Below are 25,484 nucleotides of genomic sequence, written 5' to 3'. Positions count from 1 at the left end.
GAACTACCAGAATACATTACCACCTTTTTCCAATTTTACATTTGACTTATTTGGAAAGTGGCAAAGGAATCTTAAGTTCAAAATATGGGATTGGGAGATTGCCTAACTGCTTATAAAGCTAGATGAAATTACACACCACCAATTACATTTTTGTCCATATGTTAATCGTCTAACAAAGTTTCACAGCATAAGTTCACATGCGTGCTTTGTATTTCGAAGAAACACAGCTCATACATCAAAGAAAATCACATGCAGAGACTATAACGACACATAAGAAATTACTCCACTTGCTTCCTTATCACCATTTCTTTCAATGGTCAAACCTTTTCCATATGTTAGAACATTATCAGGTTAGACAATATGCAGCGGACATTTTCCATTCTGAGAGTGTTGATTTATGATGAAAAGTTGGACACCTGACATGGTTTCTGCTCCACTAGCCATGTCTTTCTTCTGTCCATTAGCTGGCCACCTAGCGAAGACATCAGACCTCACTTGAAACAGTACCAGGACCCTTGCAGCGTACAGCCCACCAGATATGGCTGCACATTCTGACTTTCAGGCATTGCTTCAACTGTGTCTCTGAGGTGTAAGAACAATATCCAAAGCAAGCTGATAGATGAGAGCAGTAAATATCTCACCATCTGACTTAATCCAGTTGTGCAGGTTTTTTTGTTTGTTGTTTGTTGTTGTTTTTTCCTGTGCTAATATAATAAAACTTTTTACTGACTTCCAGTTGACTTCCAGGAAGAAAGAGCCTGATTCCCACAAAGCAGATCAAGAAATAGGGAAGAAAACAAGTTGCAGGATGCAAAATGGAGGAGGAGTGAAAAAACAGAGAGAGGCCCATGGAAAATGTGAAGGATCATGGTGGTAGGGAATGGGAAAAGTAAGAAAAGTACGACAGAGGTGTATTGAGCTGCGAAACAGGGATGAGATGATGTGGTACAGGTAAAGTAACTTGATGCTGGGAGAGAGATACATCATAGATTATCCCTTCTAATATTGGACTGTATACTGGAGCAGAGCTCTTTGCCTTTTTATTTTAAGAGGGCCAAATTAAGTTTGTAAGTAAAGTGATGAGTAGGTGGGTTGCAAGGATACAACAGATGGGATGTGGACAAACCTGGCACAGAAGTGGGAAGGGAAAAATGACACCCTTTGCAGCACAGAGAGATGAAGGAGGGAGACATTTGGTGCAGTACAAGGCAAGGAAGCATAATCGGGCTGCTGTAGGTCTCATGATGTTCCAGGAGATGCTGGCGTTAAGGTGCAGCTGTCCTCCAGTGTGATGGTAATACACAAAGCAGCACTCCAGTCCCTGAAGATGCTGAAGTCTCAGGAAACAGGAATCATAATGAATGAGAAAACCTACCCTGGAGGTGGAAGCTTTCCTCCCCATCTCAGTGTTTCAATCAACACCTAGGCTCATAACAGAGGTTACAAGCAGACCACAGAACAGCCAGAAGAATTAACATAGAATGTAATCAATAACAAGATGTTGCATGTTTGAGCAACTATTTCTGGAGTTGAGACATTTTCACAAAAGGCCTCCTAACTGCTTGCCGAGGTAAGATAATGCTAAAGATTTATGACTCTAGAGTCATGTTCCAGGTTCTGAAGGAAGCATCCTTTACTGCTGGAAGGACAACTCTTCATGACCCAGAGTGAAAAGGGCTGTACATCTTACATGTCTCAGTGCTCATTTGCTATCAGCAAACAGCTCTGAAATCCATCCTCAAAGCGTGCTGCAGACACTAGACTCTACTAATGACTGACACAAAGGAGGACAGTCAGTCTATGACAGCTATCACTCACTCTGCAGACCCAACTAGCAGCTAATAGGGTTTGAAATGGAGTAATTCAGTGCCTTTTCATTGTGTGCATTTATGTATGTGTACTGTGTGCTTTATAAAAAGTAAAATTGCAAAAATTTTGATTAAAACATTTGGACAAAAGGCACATGTGAATTTTAGAAAAATGTCAAAAGGCAGCCTCTGCAGATTTAGTCTTCCAGCCTTATGATACAGCGTTAAGGTATGAATTACGATATAGTCTCTAATCATATGATCACACAACTCTCTTAGCACATATTTCAAAAGTGATAAAGACTAAAGATAGGTCAAAAAGCATGTGTTAAGAAAAACTAAGGCCAGAAATAATCAGACAGTTCTGGATTGGTGCTTCGGAACTGTTATTCTTGTATTCCGATTTATCAAAAGCTGTGGCTACTTTTTGAAGTCAGAATCTTGTTAGGGGAAAAAAAAATATCTTTGCATCTTTAGAGGAATTAAACTGAGACACTGGAACCTGCATTAGCCTTTACAGCAAGCCATCAACACTTAAGTCCTCAGCAACACTTACATAGTAGTGAAGCACAAGGACCTGCACAGACAGCATAAGGAGCCACAAAAAAAGAGCTAAGCCAGACGTTTTACCAGAGGTGAAAATCTGTGTAGGAACTGGGCCCAAAATCCTACTTCTCCATTCAATGATAAAGAATTAGGATTCTCTACAGCATTGGCAGCATTACAGAAGATACGTTTATTGAGGTATGGCTTATTTCACATCAGATAAGTAATCAGAAACTGTTCAAATAAATTGTCCAAAAAAAGTATTTTCCATATTTGTTAAATGGAAAATGCAGTGATTCTATCTTAAAAAATATATATAATCCAGCTTGTAGAATAAGCATGCACTTTTCAGTTCCAAAGTCTAAATTTGTTGGCAAAGTTGAACACTTGCCAATTACAAATTTGAAAGCCACATTTGACAGAACAGCAAACCTGGGGAATCACTCTTTCCTCTTTTCATCCTGTGCGTTCTGCCATATTTCAAGCAAGGGATGTAATTTATATGTAAATTATTACTGAATATATCTCCTACCATTTAAAAAAGTAAATATTTTAAGAAGAGTATATAATCACTTGGTAAGAACATCTATGCAGTATTTAAAGTATAATGGTAATTGAAAAAAAATATAATATTAATCAATTATAAATTTTACAGTATGTGCTAAATTTTCTAGGGTAAAGTCAAGGAACAAATGAAAAATGAAAATATTTGAAGCTAAACATACATGATATTAGGTGAAGCACAATAAAGTACATAATAAAATTCATTCTATCAATTGTAAATTTTATGTTTAATTAAAACCTGAACGGTATCCCTTTTAGGCTGACAACTTTTGTATATATATATATATATTTTTTTTTTTAAACAAAGAGATTCCTTGAAAAAGTTAGACTGAATATAGCCATATATAAAGCTGTTAATCCAGACTTTGAATATAGCTACAGGCTGGATTGTTGCTGTTGACTATACATTTCTGCTCATAGGATAAAATATTTTCCAAAAGTTAAAATACTAGGCCAAATTCACACATAGCTTACTGACAAGCATTTCCAAATATTTGTTTTAATTGGAAAACATGGGTGATTCATTTTGATCATTCTAACAATATTTATTTCTGAAGCTGCATGGAAAATAAAATTATATTACCACCGAAAAGAAAAATCTTTTCTCGGGAAACTTTAGGATTTGTAAATCAGTTGAGCAGAACAGAAAGCTGGGGCTATATTTTGGTAAAATCATTTATTACTGCTTAATCAATGACTTTGCAGCAACCTCAGCTTTTCTGTTGGTGTGAAACTCAGAGAGACTATCATCCTCAAAATATTGCTATGAGATAGTTTGGCATTGTGAAAGACTCTTAAATACTGCAAGAGCGTGTATATATATATATATATATATATTATGTGTATATATATATAAAGAAGATATATAAAGAAATATATATATAAAGAAGAGGGAGAGTGTGAACAACAGAAATCCATATTTTTGCTGACTGACCCCAGGGGATTAAACTCCTCAAGTCACTAGAAACATTACATATGGGGTAGTAAAACAAAGCCATTTTACACTATCATTAAGTTTAGTGATAACAAGCTGAGACAGTTCTCTAAACAGATTTCTAAATTGAACAGGCACAAGGACTTGTTCACTGGAGCTTTACTTAAAGAATCACCACTTAAAATCTGGATCACGTTCTCAACTTTATTTTCAATACCAGTTCAGTTAGCATCTGAACTTCCATCTCAGCAAATATTGTCAACGGCAGCAAACTACATTCTTTAGTTTTTGTTTGTTTGTTTGTTTTATCTTTAAAAGCAGAGCTCCAATACTTTATTGTTTGCCGTAAATCTTTCATATTCTAGGCTGCAAAAGATGAGACAAGATAAATGGCAGAGAAAGTAACCAGATCTTCCTCTTTCCAACCAGTTCTTTGAGAATTTTCAGAACTGAGGAGGATATTCCCCATGGTCACCTAAGGAGATGGTGCCAGTGATAACCACTTCCAGCATGTATTCTTCTGAGTGACCAGGAACGTTGCAAAGTTTGTAGCCTTTTGATAATTTACTCAGACTTGCAGCCTATCTTAACAGCTCTGCCAGCTTTGACAGATGGGGATCTATGTTAGCTGATACTTTTATATGGAAAACACAGCTGTAGTCTTACTTCAGTTCTGCCATACATATCAATCAGGAGAGATGTCCCCAGACACTAAAGATATTCCATGTCCTTTTTCATCATTACTATTTTTGTTTTCTTTAGACCCAGTGATAATCATTGTCTACATTTTTTGTCATAACATGAAATGCAGTTATTCACAAAGTCAGCATAAGCTGAGTTTAACTGGTCTTGTGCCTGAGCTAGATAAATGGAAGGAATGAGGGGAGGGGGTCGAGAAGATGGAGTCAGTCTCTTTTCAGTCATGCCCAGAGACAGGACGAGGGGCAACAGACACAAACTGCAGCACAGGAAGTTCCGGCTGAATATGAGAGGGCACTTCTTTACCATGAGGGTAACAGAGCGCTGAGGTTGCCCAGAGAGATTGTGAAGTCTCCTTCTCTGGAGATATTCAAAACCTGCCTGGATGCCATTCTACGCAATGTGCTCTAGGTGATCCTGCCCGGCAGGGGGGTTGGACTAGATGATCTTCAGAGGTCCCTTCCAACCCTGCCCATTCTGTGATACTGTGAAGGAAAATATCCTTTGAATATAACAAAAATTAGGCTTTAAGATTTTCTTAAATTGTTAGCACGTACAAATTCTAACTATTAATATTACTAACAGTTCCTTAAAGAGAGAATAACATATATGAGTAAGCATTCATATTAGGATATGAAGGATATTGAGAGAGCATTTGATATCATGCATATAACTGCCCATCTGTTTCCACAGAATACATTTAACATAACATTTAATCACTTCCTATAGAAAATGAAGTCAGATACATATGCTTTAAAACTTTATTAGGAGATGGTATGGGAGAAAAAAGGAGAAATGAAAAATTAAGCAGGAAACTTATTTCTATTATATTTCTTCTTCTTTGACAATATTTACAACCACAAAGATAGGTGAGTAAAAAGGAGGTAACAGCTAGAAGGCATTACATTCAGAAGTAATCAAAACTGGAAAAGATCCCTGTTTGAGTTTTCTATTGCCAAATATAAGGAGCATTCTAAGCTTTACAAATGTCAAATATCATCATCCAATGAATTTTTATGCATATAATACAAGAAATACAAATAAGACAAAAAAGAAAATACAACAGAAAAAAAAGATTCAAAGAATTATAGCAAGCAGCACATTTCCAATGAAGTAATCATACCGTTTACTGCAAGTAGTCTGGATGGAAAACTGAGGCAAGATAACAAAGCCACTACGTTAATGTTTTTGCCTAGTTGTGGCTACCAATAATTTCCTTAACTGCTTGGCAGATATACAGGTTGCATGTACTGTTACTCTGGCAATTGCAGAGTTCCCATAAACTAAGACTTCCAAAGCTGCCAAAAAAAGTATTTTATATTACATTTTAACAGAACTGAATGACTGAAAACAGGGGCAGCTTTCAAAAACTTCAGTCTTCGTTTCACAATCTCAGAATTAGTCCATTGAAAACGCAGTTGCCTGAACTGAAAAACACTGGAAACAGGAAAAAGCATCACTGACTTTTATAAACCCAGAAAGAAAACTGTTCATCTGACAGTACCAGAACTATATTTATGAAGACCGTAGGTCCTAAAGAAATATATTTTACTGTAAGGTTGTTTTTTTGATGTTGTTTTTTTTCCTAGTCTGGCAGATGGCAGTAAGCTCATAGCAACAGTAATCAGATGGATATGCAATAAATAAACCAAAACATCCTCTTTTTTTTTCCTGCCCCCCCCCCCCCCAAACATCCTCTTTTTTTTTCCTGCCCCCCCCCCCCCCCAATTCAAAGCATGACACAGTCAAAGAGGAGGACAGATAATAAAAAGAACAGCTCAATTCTGCTTGTTAGGATACCAGCAATGTAAAACATGGGCCCAATGGTGAGCAGAAACACCATTCTGTGCAAAACATGGTTCAGGAACATGGCAAAGAATATGCACAAAAGATGACCAAAAAAATTCCCATATAAATATTAGAGTATCTTCAGCTGCTCTGGAAATTGCTTGAAGGAGCTGTTCAGATAAATAAAAAAGGTACACAGAGAAATAGAAAAGGCATACTCAATGGCGAAATACCACAATCAGGTGCAGAGTGCCAGCACTTTCTGTTCACCACCTCCAGCCCCTTCATCCTGCTCCTGAGGGGACTGTCAGCCTCAGGCTGCGTCCAGCTACTTGCACAGGGCAGTGATCTATGGGGAGGACTTGGAGAGGAGAGAATGAGCAAAAATAAAGCGATGTTATGACAATTTTCATGCTGCCTGGATTCAGTCTTACCCAATGTTTCTAGTAGACACAAAACTCCAAGCAGACTCTTTTTTTTTTTCTTATTGTTGATACTGGCTTTAATGTCTCATTGAATGAAATCAGACCATAACCAGTAACTTAGCAGAAGAAAGCAAGCTTAAAAAAAATCACTTTGTAAGACTTTTTTTTAGATAACTGCCAACGATGATAGAAACAACCAAATTTTAGAGTGCAAGCGAAAAAAATAGAAGTTACATTTGGTTCCTCTACTTTAATCCTGCATCACCTGACAAAGCAACTTGGCATTGTAATGAAGTAGCTTCCATAAAGGACTTTCTTGAGCCAAAATTCAGTTACCTAGACCAGTAACTGAGCTTTGAACCAGTTTACTAAAGGAATTAAAATCACTTCTGAAATGGAAAACATCAAGGGTTAAGGCTTCAGGTCCAGTTATGACTGACTGATGTCACGACTCTGGTCAAGTCATAGAGGTTATTTCTACCTGACTCAATACCATACTAAACAAATTCCCAGTATAGGTCTGCCCTTTATTCTGTTTATGCATTTGATAACAGAAAAGGTGCAAGTGATCCACAGAGCTGAGCACAGGTACATTTCTGTACAGGACTCCTCTACTACACATATATTACACTTTGGGTTTCTTTTTCATTTCTCTACAGCATTCTTGATCCAGCCTGAAAATGAAATTAATAGATGTTCCCAGTGTTGCTGGGCTGCTGGTGAGGGTCCTCTTGGGATGGCAGAGGAGTGAAGGCTTCAGCCCCCATCTGCTCAAGAGGGCAAGGAATGGATGTTTTTTTCTTATGTGCCCAACAAGTCACTTATGTGAAAAATGGGCAGCACTACAGCTACCACCACTCCTTCTCCAGACATGCTGTGATGAAAAGGACTGAGCCTCCTCTTGGTACTGAAGGAGTAATCTCTGTGCCTGGCTCCAGAACAAGCTGCAAGCATGGATCCTAACCCCACCCATGTGTTGAAGACTGAGATGCCTTCCCCACCCTCACCCCAATTCTGTTTGCCCTACTCACCCCATTCATTGCAGAGAAATCAAGCAACTCACCTACGTTAGGACCGGAAGCAGGTCCACAGGATGAATTTAAATAGTTTCACTACATTTGCTATTTCTTAGCTTACCGTGTAGCTAAAGCAGCAAAAGGATGCTGCCTTCAGGCCTCATTAGAAGTTAAGGTGAGCTGGAAGAGTAAGTACAGATGAGCAAACTAAAGGAAAATCATTTAGCTTACTAAGTTACTAGACATACCAATATCACATCAGCAAAGCTTCAGGGGATTTTAGCGAATACTTAAATTTTGAACATAACTTTTGTATGGTAATTGATGAAGAGCACAAAACCCCACATTTCTGAAGGAGTATTAAAATCAGACTAGGAAAAGGCAGAGTTAAAAGCTCACATTTGTAAGAATTATCCCCCCTCAGTCAAAATAACACTTTTTATATATACATTCAGCAACTACAAAACATGTAGTGCTAGACAAAAAAAAAAAAAAAAAAAAGTGAAAGGAGAATGATTTCATGGTTTTGTAAGTTAAGTGAGTGAAAAAGCAAAGAAAGAGCAGGTTTCAGAAGTAGGAGAAACCTGTAAACTACCACCTTGCCTTAACAAAATGGTCTCTCACCGTGGGTAGCCTTAAAAACTATGAAGGTTGCCCAATTGGAATGCAGTTGTTCCGTTATCGCGTATCTTGTTACTGTGGGCTTAGTTTTTGCCTTAAAAATAAAAGTTTATAAAATTTATGAATAAAAGCTCTCTCACTGGCATTACATGGGTCCTCACTTTATATTGATTTCTTTACTATAAAATCTGAGTTGAAGCTTGAATTCTAGTACACTTTCTAAATATAGTCAGAATAAACTACAGACTATGTTGCAACTTTAGCATTAGTGGGATAAGTGTATTTTTATTTTTTTTTTCCAAAATAAACTTGAAATGCACATTACTGCTGCTAACCAAGATAAGCTCGAAGCATTTTTTCCACATACACTACTCAAATGGCTCAGCTGACTTCTTCTGTAGGTGACTAGAATGAGCAGGCATTTCTCCACCAAAATAAACCAGTTCTGAAGGCCAGCCTGACTGGCTGCTGTCAGAAATCCACACACGCATGCCCACCCCTTGGGTCTCCACAGACCTCTCTGCTCCCCAGGGAGCTGCTCCAATGCCTCTAAACCAACAAGATCCCTGGTCAGCCAGGGGTCCAGCCGCTGTACTCGCCATCTGTACTTGTCCCTGGAGTTCACACCAGCTCTGAAGAGGACTTCTATATGTCTGCATTTCATGCACAGTCCTGGGGCTTGCCACCTCCACTCATTATATAGGTTACTTTCTCTTTTTCTCTCCTCTCCTTCCTCCTTCTCCCAAATTAGCAGTCTAGCATCAGTAATAAAAAGAGTAGGTAGTAGCATGAATGACCTTTCCCATTTAATTCAATGACAGAAATATGAGACATTTATCATTTACTCAGCTCATAGGACTGCTAAAGACAAATTCACCTGTGACACATGCATCAAGATAAATTCTTATCTGTTTCTAGTACACTTCCATTAGTATCAGATTTATCATCCATTCTCCTGAAGTCCTGAGTACCACCCATGCAGCGTAGGAGAATAAGACTCTATTCAACTCACCAGGATTCTATTAAAAAAAAAAAAAAAAAAAAAACAGCACACATTCATAACTCTGACTTCACTCACACATATTTGCTTAGGCTGTTGCCTCCTTTGTTGCAATACTGTGCTGAAAATGGACCCACTCCTTAAACTTACCCATTAGTTAATAAATGGCTTAAATCTCTGCCTACGCCTAAGCTAACATACTAACACTGTCTCCATGAAGTCCTGTTTTACATCTCAAGCTGTAGAGCTATATGAGTTTTTCTGTGAAAGTCCACAAACTCCGTGACATATTGAGGATCACCACTTCAGTACACCCGCACATAACTACTTCAAATATGAATTTGATGCCAAATATATCTTTATACAACATTTAGACACCCCTTTTTCCTGTATATGTGTGTGTATAATGTTCACACATATTTCCTTATATGTATATATCAAATATATACACCAATTTCTTCAAGCTGGCATCCCTCCTTCAACCCCTTCAATTCATCTGGACCATGAATCCCTGAAAAACTATTACTCATTTTGACAGATTTCAGAGCAGTGTAAAAAATTAGGTTGGTCTGAGGTTGATCCCATCTCTGATTGGACTCTGTCATCTTTCTCTTCCCTCCAATCCCTCTTCCCATTACTTCATTCCCACATCTCATGATGGTTCTGCTACTATGTCAAAAATCAGTTCATACTTTCCTAACTGCACTTCTTGAAAGCCTTTATTAAGCCTTACTGTCATCCCATTAATTTTGGTCTATGGTTTTTCTTTCACTAAAGGTACCTTCCCCAATATGTGCAACATTTCTTGGGAGCTTCTCTGCATCTTTATCTCCTGTGTTGCCTCAACAGAGCTGATATTCTCCTTGCACTTTTAACCTGTTACCTATAGGAATAAAAACTATAGTCCAATGAAATGTATGTAGATTCATTTGGCTAGACATTGACTTGTCACCTAAAAGATTACTAACTACAGCCAGGAGGATTCATGAAGCCTCACTGACACATGAAATCAGAAGGAGTAAATCTGTCCCTACGTATTAGTAGCTACGTAGTAAGTAATTGTTGCTGCTCATATAGCTTAGTTTATAGCTATGCAAGTTATACTTCTCATAGCAGCAGCAGAAGACAAGCTAACACAACAAATGTCAAATAAGCAATGGCTCTACATACCCTTTGTTACTACCAGACATTTCAAGGAAGTAATACAAGTAGGACCCAAATGGTGAAAAAATATGAACAGTGACAAAAAGAGCGTATGAAAAAAACTTTCTCTCCAATTTTCCGTTAGCGCCTGTCAGCTCTTGAAAAGCAGAGACTCAGTCACCATTATGAGGTAAATAGTCCTTATAAGGATGAATTTTATTAACTGCATTTTACAGCTTTCCTGTTTACCATTATATCCATCTTATTGCATAAGCAAGCCTGAAGAAAAAGCTTCCTTATTTTTGTTTGTTTTTCTTAATGTACTGTGCAGACCCATAAGCAAATGCTCTCAGTTAACAACTCTGGTTACAGCAGAGTGCGTGTGCATCTGCCTTTCAATTCTACTTTTCTTCAGACCTACCCTGGTTCAGAAGCAGCACACTACATCATGCAACATATCTGCCAGGGTAACAGCCCCTGCAAAGGAGTCTGCCATTCCCCAGTTCTTCTGCCAGCATTCCACCAAAAGAGACCATGGCCCTACAGCTGGCCCAAGAAGGCCAGCCTGGGCTCCTGATGAGGAGAGCTTGCCAGTGTTGTTGAACAATGGATTACAAAGATGAAGGCACTGAAAGCTAATATTGAAAAGAAAAAAAAAAAAAAAAAAGAGTTGAGTCAATATTTTAAAGCTCCTGTACATTTAGCAGAGTGCTACACAAGGTGTGCATGGGGGCGAGCAGTGTGCAGGCATTCTCTGTACACCAGGCACCTAATTTAGGACCTGATATTCTGTATCAAGTTGGTAGTGATGCTAGTTCTTCCAGAGCATGATTTAGAGCACCTAAGTTAGGTTTGCCAAATACTAATAAAGTGAATGAATTTGCCCCTTGGGGCACCTGCCTGCCTACATCACCTTGATAGGCAGCCTTGGCACAGAGGTAATTAGTATGAATTCCTCTCAGGTGCTTGCAGAGGTGGGAAAGAATGGCAATGAATAAAGAAAGAGGTACAGAAAATGACACAGATCTCCAATATCACGCACTAGAAATACCTACTCTAAGATGATACTAGCTGTCTAGTGAAAGAGCTTGTATTACTTCTACAGTCATAGGAAGACTGTAAAATAGACACAAGAAGAAAGGGGTTATAAAAGAAAAAGAAAGAAAAAAAAAAAAACAAAAAAAATTACATAATATTTTACAAATATGAGTACTCTTGTTAAAATAACTTTACAGATGCACATCTTCCCTAAGTCATTATTAAATGCCTATGGACTGCACTTCCCCTTTCCAAGGCCACCTTCTTTATGGCAGCACTGCTCACGACATGGGCTATCCATTAAAACCACTGTCATGTAAAGCATTCTTCATGAAATTAGCATGCTAATAATGTCAAAGCAAGTATTTTTCTTACACTGCAGGAACATTAACTGAAATACAAGATTTTCTAACCCATTTTTAATAGAAAATGATGATGGTCTAACATTCCTGAAATGTGGAGGCAAAGCATGGAAGGAAAATCTAGGCAGATCAATATTACAAAAAGAACTGCCAATCAGAAATATTTATGTAAATTTGTAAAACTACTTTTCAGCTATCAGCTCATGTAGAGACAATTATTGATCAATATCCTGTCAAGTAAAACATAATTCTAGAGATTTATTTTTTTGTCCCTCACCTTAACCTAAGACCTGCTGATTTTTAGTTAAAATAAATAAATCACCTGTACTTTTTGACCTTTTAAAAATATTCACTAAGCACATTTTATCTTTATCAAATTTGATGTTCTAAAGGGATTCATGTGGCTGTGTTAGCATACTGACCTTATACAAGTTCCAGCATGGCTACCATATAAAGCACAGTACTTTTAGTAGAAATAAACAGTTACCATTGCACATTCGCATCTAGGTTGACCCCTGTGTAAGGGGGAGAGCAAAACCACACCACTCTAGGAAAGATCTGCACAATTAGGAAGACAGAACTAGCAGGGACCACAACATTCATCAGGTCAGGTTCCTCACAAAGGCAGGTTGACACCACACACAAATGCCCCTAGAAGATTACCCATCCTCAGCACACTCCTCCCAATAAATTTCCCAATTTTCGAAATGGTGTAACAGCTCTAAGCTACAAGGCTCCGCTAAAGAAGATCTGAGACAACCTGGTGCCAGTCTCAGGTCTCTGCATGAGACAGAGCCTTCTTACCTACTTTCCTAATGGATTATATGAATGAGAAATTGATGCATTTCACTGTGAAATCATTTAACATTGGAAGACTTGGGATGTGGCCAACTCATTGGCCATTGCTATGTTGGGGTAAGAAGAATGTCCCTGCTCACAGCTTATACAGAGTTTGCATCTCCTGTATCTTCCATTTGTGACAGACATACCTTCCAAACTGCCTCAGACAAGTCCGTTCTAAAGCACTTTTCAGGCACTTGTTGGCATTGTCAGCTTTCATTTTCACAGATTTAAAATACCTGAGACCATTAACACCCCACCCCAGTCCCTGCCCCCAAGTTTACCACTGACTGTGCTGCTATTCCCCAATTCCCAATTCTCTTTCAATGATCCTACCAGTCCAGCTGCGAGAGAAAATGAATACCCATAAATGCCACCCCCCCCCTCCCCCATGCCATTATTTTTGGATGTGTCAATACCTGTGCTGAGTATCAGAGCAGCTAGGATCTTCAGTTCAACCATTCTCCAGAGACCTCAAACTGAAAGGTAGTAGGGACTCTCTAACGTAAATCTAGGTTTTCCTATTCATATAAAAACATACCAGCAGTGTATCAAAAGCCAGCTATTCTAAATGGTATAATCATAAAAAGAAATGTCAAATATTCACTGTTCAATCCATTCATCGCTGTGGTTTTGAACAACTGTCTTGTCTTAAATCAGTACGGAAACTGTCAGGAATAGATGCTGCAGTGTGCAGAATATCTTTTTTTCACCTTCCAAGAAAAGTCAGGGTTTGTTTATACTCAGAAGTCCAATTAGTTACCCCAAATACTGCAGAACTTCTAATTCATTTAAACTTTGAAAAACAAATCTAAACCAGGAACAAAGGAAAAACCTACACAGAGTCACGTTTACATTCACTAAGCCATTCTGAGCTGCACACTATGCAGATCTGAGCTAAGAGAAGCAAGTGCTTGAGGATGTGCACATGCAACTCATTGCTAAAGCCAAAATGCCAAGACGTGGCTCTTTAAGATATGTTCTTGGGCTTGGTCAACAATCCTTGCTGTTTATTGGAAATACTTTTTCTGGTTGAGTTTATATTAGCTCTTAACTGCATTACGGCGGAACTGTGCGATGTCTATATTTGTCTTTGATACCAATCGGCCCAGTTTTCACAGAAGCGACAGCAGCCAAAGCACCATTACACTGTCTGAGGAACTCTGGAGAATTTGCTTGGCACCCGTTTTTAATTCTGCTGGAATTAGAGAGAGATTGAGAAGTTACCATAAAATGCTTACAACTTGGAAATATCCCAGTGCACCAATATTCCTTGAGGCTGCACTATCTTGACAGGGACCTGAGTACCTTGCTTTCTAGTGAAGGCACTCAGCATGATCTGAGACACTCAGATGTCGGTGCCTTTCTTGCTCATCTGTTACAAGGGCTAATTAAAAATTGCTGGAAGTTCCAAGCATCCTTACAGGCACTGCGCTCTTAACAAGCACGTGAATAGCCCCAGATTCACCACTGCTTCGTTCCTGTTTTACACCTACATTAATTAACTGAAATCACGAGTGCTCCGGCATTCTACTTTGGTTTAGCACAGAGAAGGGTTACACTCGTAACTTCTATTATCATCAGTGGTAGTTACGTATATGTGCTGGGCAGAAAGGAGCAGCTGTCCTCTAATAAGGCACTAGTCATGACAAATATAATACTGACATGGGACCCACATAATTGTCTTTGTAAGCACACTACAAAGCAAGAATGATTGCAAATGCCAGAATCCACTAAAACCGCAACATTCTCCCTCCACTTTTTTATTTCAATTCGCAGAGAACAGCACATTTCTGCAGCAAATAGAGCTTACTAAACCAGCTGCCTTTTGTTATTGTCCTTATGCCTATCTGTGATATTATACAACAGATACCACTTTATCGGTGCCCATAAATAACTTTTATTATGCATCTCAAAAAGCACAGTTTAGCACTACACAGAACAGACACCATCTCTTCCAGTGGTTGAAGCCAGCAACTTTCTTTTGTATCTGCCTCCGGGTGATGGCTTTCATTTAAAATAAATAAATAAATAAAAATTGTACTAGACAGCAGACCTGTAAACATTCTGAGAAACAGGCATCACTGGGTATATTGATGAATGCTGCATGCAACTCCAGTTTGTTGTGGTTTTCCCTCTGCAAGTACCAAATTTACTGCTAGCTCCACACTCAGAAAAGCCAGTCTGATAAAATCAAAGACAATGAACTGTTTTCAGGATACACTGAAGCCCATGTCTTATGTTAACACTACCAGTGCCATCATCTGGCATGTTACCAACTGCTGTCACTGTCTGTGACTGCTACTAGTGTCATAAAATAAAAGCTAACTGGCCTAAAGAGCATGGAATGGGAGTGGCTTCAAGGAGAGAAAAAAAGAAAAAAAAAAAGGAAATATTAACTTTTATCTAATGAAAAAAAAATGTAATCTACATTTTAAATTCTTTTTTTTTTTTCAGACAAGCATGTTATTCTTTTTCACTCCTTTAGCTGCTAGTGTTTTCAATTGTTTTACTGTCATTTGCTCTTCCAATTTGAATAGTGATGTAATGACATATGACTGCCTGATATTCAGTGGTACTCACAGCACCTTTGACACTGGTGGCTCAAGTACACAATGAGCAGTATCTTCAGTTTAATGTATTTGTAGCTTTGTGAAGGCAGCAGTGACATACAACCAGCTCTTTTCTCCTTTTGTTTCTGTGCTTTGTAATGGAACAGCCTGCCACAGAGACTGTGACCAGAGAATAATGGAAAATGCTGGGCCGTTGTCGGCCTTGGCAAAAATTTGCAAACTTTACATTTTGTTCAATTATTGAAGAATGACTTTTCAAAGATCCATGTATTGTTGTAAAGAGACATCATAGTATCTGTCTTCTTTTCCTCACAAAAGCTTTTTATCTTCAAGTGAAAAGAATATACTTGTTGCGGGACAATTAGTAGTCTCCTATGAAGAAGTTTAAAGGAATTTTTAATTAGTAAATTGACTGATGGTATGAGTCACCTGGAAGGGAATTACATTAGTTCCTAAGACTGTCAAGTTTTGTTACATAAATATTAACCAGTACCTTAGCATTAAGAGATAGAGGGTCTCAAGTCTTGTTCTGGAAACCATTTTCATTCACTACTATGGAATCAATCAGCAAATGTTATTCAAGGTGAGCAGGGGCAGCACCCTGGCCCTTGTTCCAGGCCTCTAACATGACTTCCATTCATCCAGAAGAAACGTTACACATCATCCACGTGTATTTTGCCTAAATCCTAGATAACAGCTTCGCAGTCTGTCCTCTCTTCTTAATAGAAAGATACCATCAAAGATGAGCAGGTTTAACTGTGTAATGTGGTAAATAAACAAAGGTGCATGCAGAATAAAGGCAGACATTTCATCCCCAACTGGGCAGCAACTCAACGACCCAATACAGTCAATGGAAAGAGGCAGCCACCTCCATAAGGTGGTTCACAACCCACATATTACATGCTTAAATGAGACAGCAAGAATCTCTCTCCTGCCATCTGCAAATGGTCTTGCATTTTTGCATTCAGAAAGGTGATGTAACATTTGACCAGCATCATCATTTTGACATCTCTCAAAAATAACAGAATTGACTTCATATGCTGCTTTCTGTACAAAATTCTACTAATGAGAATTCCTTCATGAGAAAAGAAGAGTGAAGAAACTAGACCCCAATCTGTTATGGTATGAATGCAGGATATGATAGACTTTTCCTATTCCCATTCATGTAACTGGTAACTTGTCAGTTCCATGTAACTGGTGACTTGCCAGTTGAGATGCAGGCTAAAATCCCAACTGAGAAAAAAAATAGAAAAAAAAAAGTCATGTTAGAAGCTATTACTACAAATGGCATAGGAAAATCTGAGATTCATTTATGTCACATAAAAGGAACTTTACTGATTTTAGCAATCAGTAGCATAATCAGTATTTCTTGTATATGTTACATCATTGCTTAGGCAGCAGAAAAACATGTTTGTGTCTGACAGACAAATCTGAGCCTCAAATGAAAGACATTTTCAAGGTATCCAGCTGTACGTAAACATTTAAGTAGGAGGCAGTAGAGCCCTAAACTGATAAACATTTCTCATGAGTTATGTATGAATTAAAATCAAGTTTTTATTAAAAATGCATAAGTATGATCTGTGGTGAATAGAACTATTAACTATGCATGTTTACTTTTTAGTGAACACAGATATCAGTAATTTTTCCTCTGAATGTCATTTCCATCAGAGGGTTATGCACTAATACCGTGCTGAAACATTTCTTAGATTCCATCCAGCTGGCACATATACATCTGGGCAGAGGGGGGAAAAAAAAGCAAACTGTGAAATGTCTATTGTCACAGTGGCAAGAAAACATCCTTTTAGCTACCGTGCTTCTACTTTACAAGTCAGATAGCACTCAGCAGCCCCTCTCTTTCACTCATTACAATAAAATAAATAAATAAATGGAGACCAATCTAGATGACAATAAACTATTTGATACTTTAAAAACATTGTTTTCAGCTGTTATACTTTATTATCATAACCTTATATACAGTGGTTCCTGTCTTCCTCTCTCCTGTAGGAAGCCTACAGAAAATTACCTAAAAACCAAAGTGAGCATAAATTAGTTTCTTCAGATTGATTTTAGCATCAGTGAGTGGTTACAGAATAATGGAAAGCAGTATCTTGTGGTTTTCTGTTTGTTTTGTTATAAAAGGGGATCTTCATGGAAGTGTGCCCAGCAGCTGACATAACTCTGGTGAAACCAGGCTCCTTAGTTTCCTTCTAGTCAACTGAGAGAGAAATGGCTTTCCAAAACAGCATTTCTCAATCTGGAGATCATGTAGAGTCCTTAAAGTTAGGAAGTTCTCAGTAAAATGACTAGTAAAAATGCAAGAGGGAGGAAAACATAAATAATAAGGACTGCGAAGGGAAAAACAGCATACTATGGTCTATGATTTCTCCTTCCTGCACCCCCCAAAAAGCCTTCTTAAATGGAAGGACCCCTTTGTTTAAGAAACAACTCTAAAGAGCACTTAAAGGTAGGAAACTACCTTAGGCACTCTGACCTGCCCCCTAAAGGAGTCCATTTCCTGAACACTAAGCCCTTTACTGAGCCTAAAAAGATTATCCTGAATTAGACAGACCATGAATATTCTTGCCCTCCATCTGAATATGAAAATATTCACTATTCTCATTCTCAACTCAATGCCACTTAAATTCAAAAAACATAAGCAAACTTTAGAGGAATCCACTGACTCATCTTTTCCTCATGAAATGTCATTGGGTATAGTTGTCTCTTTTGGCATTGTGCTCCTTGGATAATCTCTCAAACCAAATGGAACTATGGGACTACAAAGGCCATTTGGAGCATCTGGGGCTATCGAGGTAGTTCGCTGAGCAGAGACATCAGGCTCCAGAGCAGACGTGGACTGAATCTCACCAATCCCTAAAACCAGAGAAGTTTCTCAAAGCTCCATGCTCCTGTGAAAATAGATGTTGAGACCCATGTCTAATGGATGCTTGAAGACTCCCATCAGATCCACCAGGACACTGAGAAGACCTCAAGAGGATTTAGTCTTTCAGGAACAAACCCATCCACATCACCAAGCACTTGTTGCAAACTGTATATGTTGCACCTAAACTGTGTGAATTGGCACTGTTCAGCCTAGGACAACAAAGTCACTCAAAACGTTGTTTCTGCCTTCAACAATTCTGCAATGGAACATATTCCTGTCTGTTGACTACTGAATGATAGTTTTCTCCCCACTGACTACAGAATGACTATAGAGTTTTTCTGTGTCTTTTAAAAAGATGCTTACTTAGTGCTTTTTGTAAAGAAACTAAAAAAGAAAAAAATCCTGCTGCTCATTGTTCAAGCTGCTAGCTCAAGTCTCCGTCAATACAAAATTAATTTCTACTGCCAAAGACTTGCCTCGTGGCTATGCAAGTGCTATAACTTAGCTAGATATTCTAGGTCCCTATATTCAGGTAGTCTATTCAACTCCTCTCAATCTATTTAAACCTTTCCCTCCTACCCATCATCACAGTATCTGAATGCTTAGTCTGCTCACTGAACTCTAAAGGAGTTCAGCTTCAAGAAGCAGTGAATTAGATTTGCTATTCAGCTGGTCTGAAATCTTTTACCCTGTAACTTAAAACAACGTACTTGGCTTTTCTGGAAGTGTATGATTTGTTATTCACAATTATTATTACTCATTCACACTTCTATGAAAAAAAATCATACTGTACCTTTCATAATGAAAGTCAATCCACTAAAATTAAATGACACAATGTGCTGTTACCTCTGACATCCACTATTTGTATGCATCACTGGTTTTGACCTCAAGTTATCAGAAATAAACAGCTCAGTTGTGAATCTTTGGTATTTTATCTCAAAAACTGAATAGAAGAAGATTGTTTACTTTTCTACCAAGGTCTCACTTAAACCTAAAAAGGTTGCTACATATTCCTTTCACAGCAACAAAAAGTGTTCACTCTCTGAATTCATGAGCAAGTCCCTGTTTTATATATTCCCAGCAACACCTCAAAATCGACTCCTTAGTATTATAGCTTTCAAACATACCTCTGCTGAAAATCTGCTATTCATGAGATAGTGATTCTACTAGCAATGAAAAGGAAACAATGTTTTTGGATACAATGAAACCAAGACTTTCACTTTCTTTCCTATCAAAACTGAAACAAAGCAAGAAGCAGAATTTTAAAGAAGGCACAGACACAAGTTGTCGACAGTCAAAATTTCAAAGGCTGGCAGAGACTTAAATATAAGTACTATCAAAAAAGCAGAAACCAATTTTTTCTAATTTCTTTCTAGATTGATAAACCTACAGATCTGCAGGCTAAGAGGAATAACTACATCACTTTCCATTCCATTTGTGAAGCCCATTTCTTTAATTCCCCTAGTGCTAGCAGAAAATGTAGGAACATTTACATGTCATCAAAATTTTCCATTGCAGACATTTTTCTCTAAAGCTGCTATTGAAAACCATTGGCAACATAAACAATGAAACACAATTAAAAGAAAAAAGAAATACAGACAAAAAAAAAAAAAAAAAGAACACCCTCCCCAGAAATATCAGCAATTGGAAGCAAACACCAGAAGTTTCACTAATGATTTCCATAGCCAAAAAAAAAAAAAAAAAAAAAGCTTCATACACTAGTTATGTGGTTTGATATGCTATTGTAAAGTACTCTGGTGAGTACTTTCTCACCAGTTCTTTATTCCATAAAACTGTGGAGTAGTTAATACTAGAGAGTCTCTGCTATGAGTATCTTCACTTTGCTCTCTGAGGGACCTCAGCTCTAATCTAGCAAACCTCACTCCCGGAAGGTCCAGAGACAATTCAATCTGCAAACTGTTAAAATATGAGTTTTTTTCCCCAAGCAATATTCACGGTATAAATTAGTGCCAAACTCTGTAGATAGATTTGTGGAATACATGAAAACCTGCCAAGTTCACCAATCCTGAAGAGTTTGAACTGTATTTCAAACATGAAGAATGTAAACTAACAAAAACTGGCGACACTGAAAAAAAAAATAAAAGATGATTCAGAACGTCCTACAAATATTCTGCCATGACAGAAAAAATGAACACATGGGTATTTGCTACTCGTGTTTAAAACCTGATCAAAGAAGATCAAACATGGCCCTTCATGTGCAACAAGGTAACTAAATACGTGGTTATGGATATTGGTTTCACAGATAAGCACAGAAATCACCACAGATTATACAGTTTTTGAAATAAAGTATTTGAATACTGAATTAACGTTATTTATTTGTGGAAAAGTATGAAGCAAGTAAATTTTCATACAATCTGTTAGACTTTTGATCATTTTTTCATTAGCTCAAAGCAAAGATAAAGGTTGGGGCCTATGATAACAAAAGCAACCAAAATTGGGGCCCTTGTTGTTCTGCTTAGCCATGATGCACCTCAGACAGTAGCTTCAGCAAGAATTGTATCTAGAAGAGGCCACAGAGAGACGCTATCAGGTTTGGTGTCAGGTGTGCTTATGCCCCAGTCTGTTGGTGAGCAAGAAGAGATTTCTAACTTTCTAAACCTATGTCTGTGGAAGGCATCAATTTTCAGAAATTCATTAATTTGTGCCTGTTACAATACACACTCCTTTAGAGCATCAGACCAAATCCCTTGGAATCACTAGCTGAGCCTTGATATATACGCATGCAGCTTGTTTACAAATTTTATGTCTTAAAACTCTGCTAAAGTACCTGAACTGTATTATAATTTACTTTAAAAGAAAAAGAAGAGAGATACTAAGAGGCAAAACGTACAAAAAATAATGATATAAATATATGCAGATGGAAGCTGAGCAATTGCAAAGGCTGAATTACCTGTCATCTAATTAGTCCTGGGAGTATGGAGATCTTATTGTTTCTATCCATCAGACAAAGACGATTTATGAAGACTTAAGTTTCCTCAGGAAATGATACTCTTTCTCATCATTCCACTTGGGGAGAAAGCTTGTAAGTTGCAAACATGCAGCACTTTTCCCTGTTTTGCCACTGCTCTGAGTTTTCCCAAGCAGCAGCAGAGGACATAAGTTTTTAACTGGCTTCCATGGGGTTTTTGAAGCCTGAACTGAACAATCACAGCTGGTTCACCTTTGCTGCTCTTGCTATTAAAAAGTCTAAACAACAAGATATTAGTGTTACTGATGTAAGCTATTAATAGAAAAGGAGAAACCCAAAAATAAGGAGGTATAAAGGTCAAAATGCAACAACAGAAGATTCATTCAATGCAACCAGGATGGCTGACACAGGACAAAAAATAGCAGAGCCCCTATGCCCAGGGTTCTCTTCAGAAGGACAAAGGACAAGAGAGACCAAATTAGTATCTTTAAAAGTGAAAAGATATTTTAAGATAATTAACTCTGTATACAGAAAGCAATGTCTTGTTCCCAACACCAGCAAAATTAGCTCTTACTTGCTGTTAATTCTTCTCATTGGCTCCAAACGCAGAGGAAAATGAGCTGTCAAAGGTTGTTTTCCATAGTACAAATGAGAGCACAAATAGGAAGGTATATGTATGTTAATAAGCAGGGGAGCAATGATCAGTATGCCCTTGAGAGCAGAAACATTCCTTGAGCTTTCTGGTAATCTGATGGTACAGTATGTTGCCTCAGCTATGAACATTTAAAATGCATTTATGAAAACAATTTTGCTTGTGCAGGGGATCCCTTAAGTTGATGTAGCTCTACTCCTGAACCAGTCGTTCAACCAGCTACTCCTTTTTGTCTATTTGTGGACAACTACATCATCTATAAATATGATATGCAACAACTTTGCTAATGAACTGCAGTATCCCTCAATACAACAACGAATTGTACAGTGTGCAGAGGCTCAATGTACAGAGCTACAAAGACCATTCAGATCACCACACCCTAGCTCTGCAGAAATGCAAGAAAATCTTTTCATAAAAAATGGAAGAAACCTTTCTTTATACAAACTTTTTCTCTCTCTTGAAACAGTATTTTCTCCTTCCAATCATCATTTTAAAACTGAGATCCAGGTATTAGTAATAACAGATCTTCATGTTAGAAGAGCTTTTTTTTTTTTTTTTTTTTTTTAATTTATATATAGTTATCACTGCAGAAATGCTCCCCCCTGACAAATCCCCACCTAACCAGGCCAGATGACTTCATCATCCTTTGTTTTTGATTTGCATCTGTATTAACGTGGCTGCTAATTCCAGGGTGATTCTTGACAGAATTTGCTCCTTTAAGTGGCCTTTACCTGAAAAGTAGTGACAACTGCTCCAACCACAGGCCTACCTAGGGGAGGTAAATCTCCTTGACCTAAAACTCATGACCTATTCCCACCTGATGGTATATGACACGTGAAGGAATTTGACAAGTGATGTTAATATAAGTGCAAAGAGGTCATTTTTTCCATTCCCAACTACTTTTTTTCTCATGTAAATTATTATTTCTGCTTTGAACCTATCTACATGCCATTACACAGGCCAAATGTGACTGAGAGATTTGTGTTGCTGCTAGCATGTCCTTTTCATGCTCAGGAAACATTTCCAAGTTTGTTTTCAGTTTATGAAAATACATTTGTGTTAGAGGTTTGCTTAAGCTACTCCAGAATGCAATATTTACCTACGTATACATGTATATGATACTGTAGTTCACAACAAGTTTTAAAAAATTTACAGTAATGCTGCAATTCCACTTCAACTTACCTGCTCGTCCACCTGCTGATACATTCCTATGGAGCATTTCTGTTTATGTTTTTACTATGAGTTTTGTATGCATTTTTGTCACCATGAGTTAGCAAATATGTTTTCCTTCACAGACTTTCAAAACAATAACATTTTAAAATCTTAGCACATTCCAGAGTCATCATAATCTCCTCGTTGCTGATGGTGTTTGAAAAAACAATCTTTTATCCATACAAGGTACAATTGAAACCATTTTCCTTTCCTTTGCAACAAAATATGAAAAGTATGCTTCTAAAACTTAAATGGTTCTAAAGAATGTCAGTGATTAATTTTACGTTTCTAAATTTCTGGAAAGGGTTACATTCCTACCATTTCACTCAAGATTCAATACTTCTATTCCAGATTCTTTTTTTTTTTTCTTTTTTTTTTTTTGGAGTGTGCATGAATAAATCACACCTGATAAGATACATCCAGCTACAAAGAATCAAATAACTTATTTGGGGAACAGTATATACAAATAAAGTGCTTTCCAGAATATAAAAGGATTAAGGGTTGGTTACAACCCATGGAAAGACCACAGGCATTTTGAGTTTCTGATCTGCTAACACATCATCTTCTTTCTATGCACTGTTCTACTGATTTTGGTCCCTGAAACCTACTGTTTTTTTCTTCTGTAGTTCTCTTAGTACCTGTCTGCAGGAGAAGAATTGGCAACAATGCTGGTTGCTATTGATACCGACTAACACTTTCTCAGCTAAACTATTCACTACGAGGTAGAGGAATGGAGTAACGTGAATTATTTCCTTCCCTCTCTAAGGTTAACTGTTTAACAAAGGTGCCTTCTGCACCTGTTCTGCCACCACATGAGCACTTGGTCTAATGAAAATAAGAAATGGGGCGTATTTCATTGACAGGTCTTTAGCCATGTGTCACTGCAACCAAGTCCACAGGAATTCCATACATCATGTACCAGACTTGCTGACAGTGATCCAGGTACATATTACAGAAGGAGCCATTTCTTTAGTTTACTAACTTTTAAAGACAGTGACTTTTAAAGTGCCTCAATACAACTGCACACAGACTAACCGTCTTGCAAAGCAGATCTATTTTTAGGCAGTTTCTTTGTTATTGTACCTCAGCGCCTACTTTTTAAACTCAGTCTAGTTTCGCTTGGTAGCTGAGCTTACAAGTGATGCCACATGTCCCCTATATATGCAAGCATAAACACATAATCGTTTTAGTTCCGCAACAACACAATGATAAAACATTAACAAACGCTGGCAAGTAAGTCTGAAAGACAAAAATAAAATAAAAAATACACATCTGCAGAAGAGCGCAGACATAACAACTTCACCCCCACACACACCTGTACGGCAAACTGTTCACCGGCTCCGCATCGCCCCTGCCAGGGCCGCGTCCCTGCTTTACATAACGCCAGCCGAACACCAGCTCGCCACGGGAAGCGGGGTACCAAGTTGAGCCGAGGCTCGGCGAAACTGCCCGAGTTTACCAACTCCGCCGCGCGTCCACCGCAGCCGCCCTGGCGCGGCTCCCGCAGAACTACCTGTAACGCCGCCCCCGCCTCCCGCAAACTGCAGGGGGCTGCGGGGGCTCCCCAAAACACCCCCCTCCGCCCCCTCTTTTTCCCCCCACACCACCGCCGGCCGCCGCCGCCACTCACCAGCTGCGCGCCGCACACCGCCACCAGCGTGCAGCGGCCGCTGCAATAGCCCATGGCTCCCGGCACCCCGCGCCGCCGTCCCGCGCCGCTCCGCGCCCGCTCAGGCGGCGGGAGAGCACCGCCCGGCCGCCGCCCGGCTCCCGCCTGCCGCCGGCGCGCCCCGGCCCGGGACCCGCATGGGGGCGCGCCCGCCGCCGCCGCTGCCGCTGCCCGCCCGCCCCTAGCCGCGGCCGCAGCAGCCCCCGCCGCCTCGGCGGCCGCCGGCAGCGGGGCCGGCCGCCCCCGCGGAGGGCGGCGGCGCCGTGGGGAGGGCGGTGGCAGGTGCCTGCGGGAGCAGCCGCGTTCTGCCGCGCAGCCCCAGAGGCATCTGGGCTGCGAAGTTTGCCCCCCTTCAACTCCGCTCGCGAAGCAGCCGGGCTCGCAGCCGGCTGCAGCGGGGGGGGGGGGGGGGGGGGGGGTGGAGGGAGGGAGGGAGGGAGGGACGGGGAGGCGAGGCGAGGCGAAGCGAGGCAGGCGGCGACGCTGAGCTCAGTTCACGCTCGGAGAGCGGCTTCCCTCCTGCCCGCGGCGGAGGCGCTCCTCCACCCACCCCCCACCCTCCTCCTCCCCAGCCCTCCCGGTGGCAGCCCAGCAGCGGACACCCCTCGCCTCTGGGGTCCCCCGCGGGAGGAGCGGCTCTGCCGCTTTGTCTTCCAGCGCGGCGGTGGCGCCTTCACAACCCCCCGACCCCTTTGTCTCGGCAGGACGCCCCTCCGCGCCCACCCTCCCGGGGCTCCTCCGCAGGCGCGGAGCCGGACGCAGGCAGCGGGGCACGGCGCGGGGC

The 25,484-nt window shown here is 39.6% G+C and overlaps 1 protein-coding gene across 1 annotated transcript in view; it reads right to left on the bottom strand.

Moving 5' to 3' along the window:
• Nucleotides 1-24,805, bottom strand: part of NKAIN2 (sodium/potassium transporting ATPase interacting 2) — a 585,167-nt gene extending 560,362 nt beyond the window's left edge. Inside the window, exon 1 of the mRNA XM_035538277.2 lies at nucleotides 24,662-24,805. Coding sequence (XP_035394170.1) covers nucleotides 24,662-24,715 — 54 coding nt within the window. The 5' untranslated portion in view covers nucleotides 24,716-24,805. The remainder of the gene's footprint in view (nucleotides 1-24,661) is intronic.
• Between the last annotated feature and the right edge of the window lie 679 nt (nucleotides 24,806-25,484).

The sequence above is a fragment of the Cygnus atratus genome, chromosome 3, assembly GCF_013377495.2.
Source record: "Cygnus atratus isolate AKBS03 ecotype Queensland, Australia chromosome 3, CAtr_DNAZoo_HiC_assembly, whole genome shotgun sequence".
NCBI classification, from domain to species: domain Eukaryota; kingdom Metazoa; phylum Chordata; class Aves; order Anseriformes; family Anatidae; genus Cygnus; species Cygnus atratus.
This window is presented reverse-complemented; position numbering and strand designations above follow the sequence as displayed.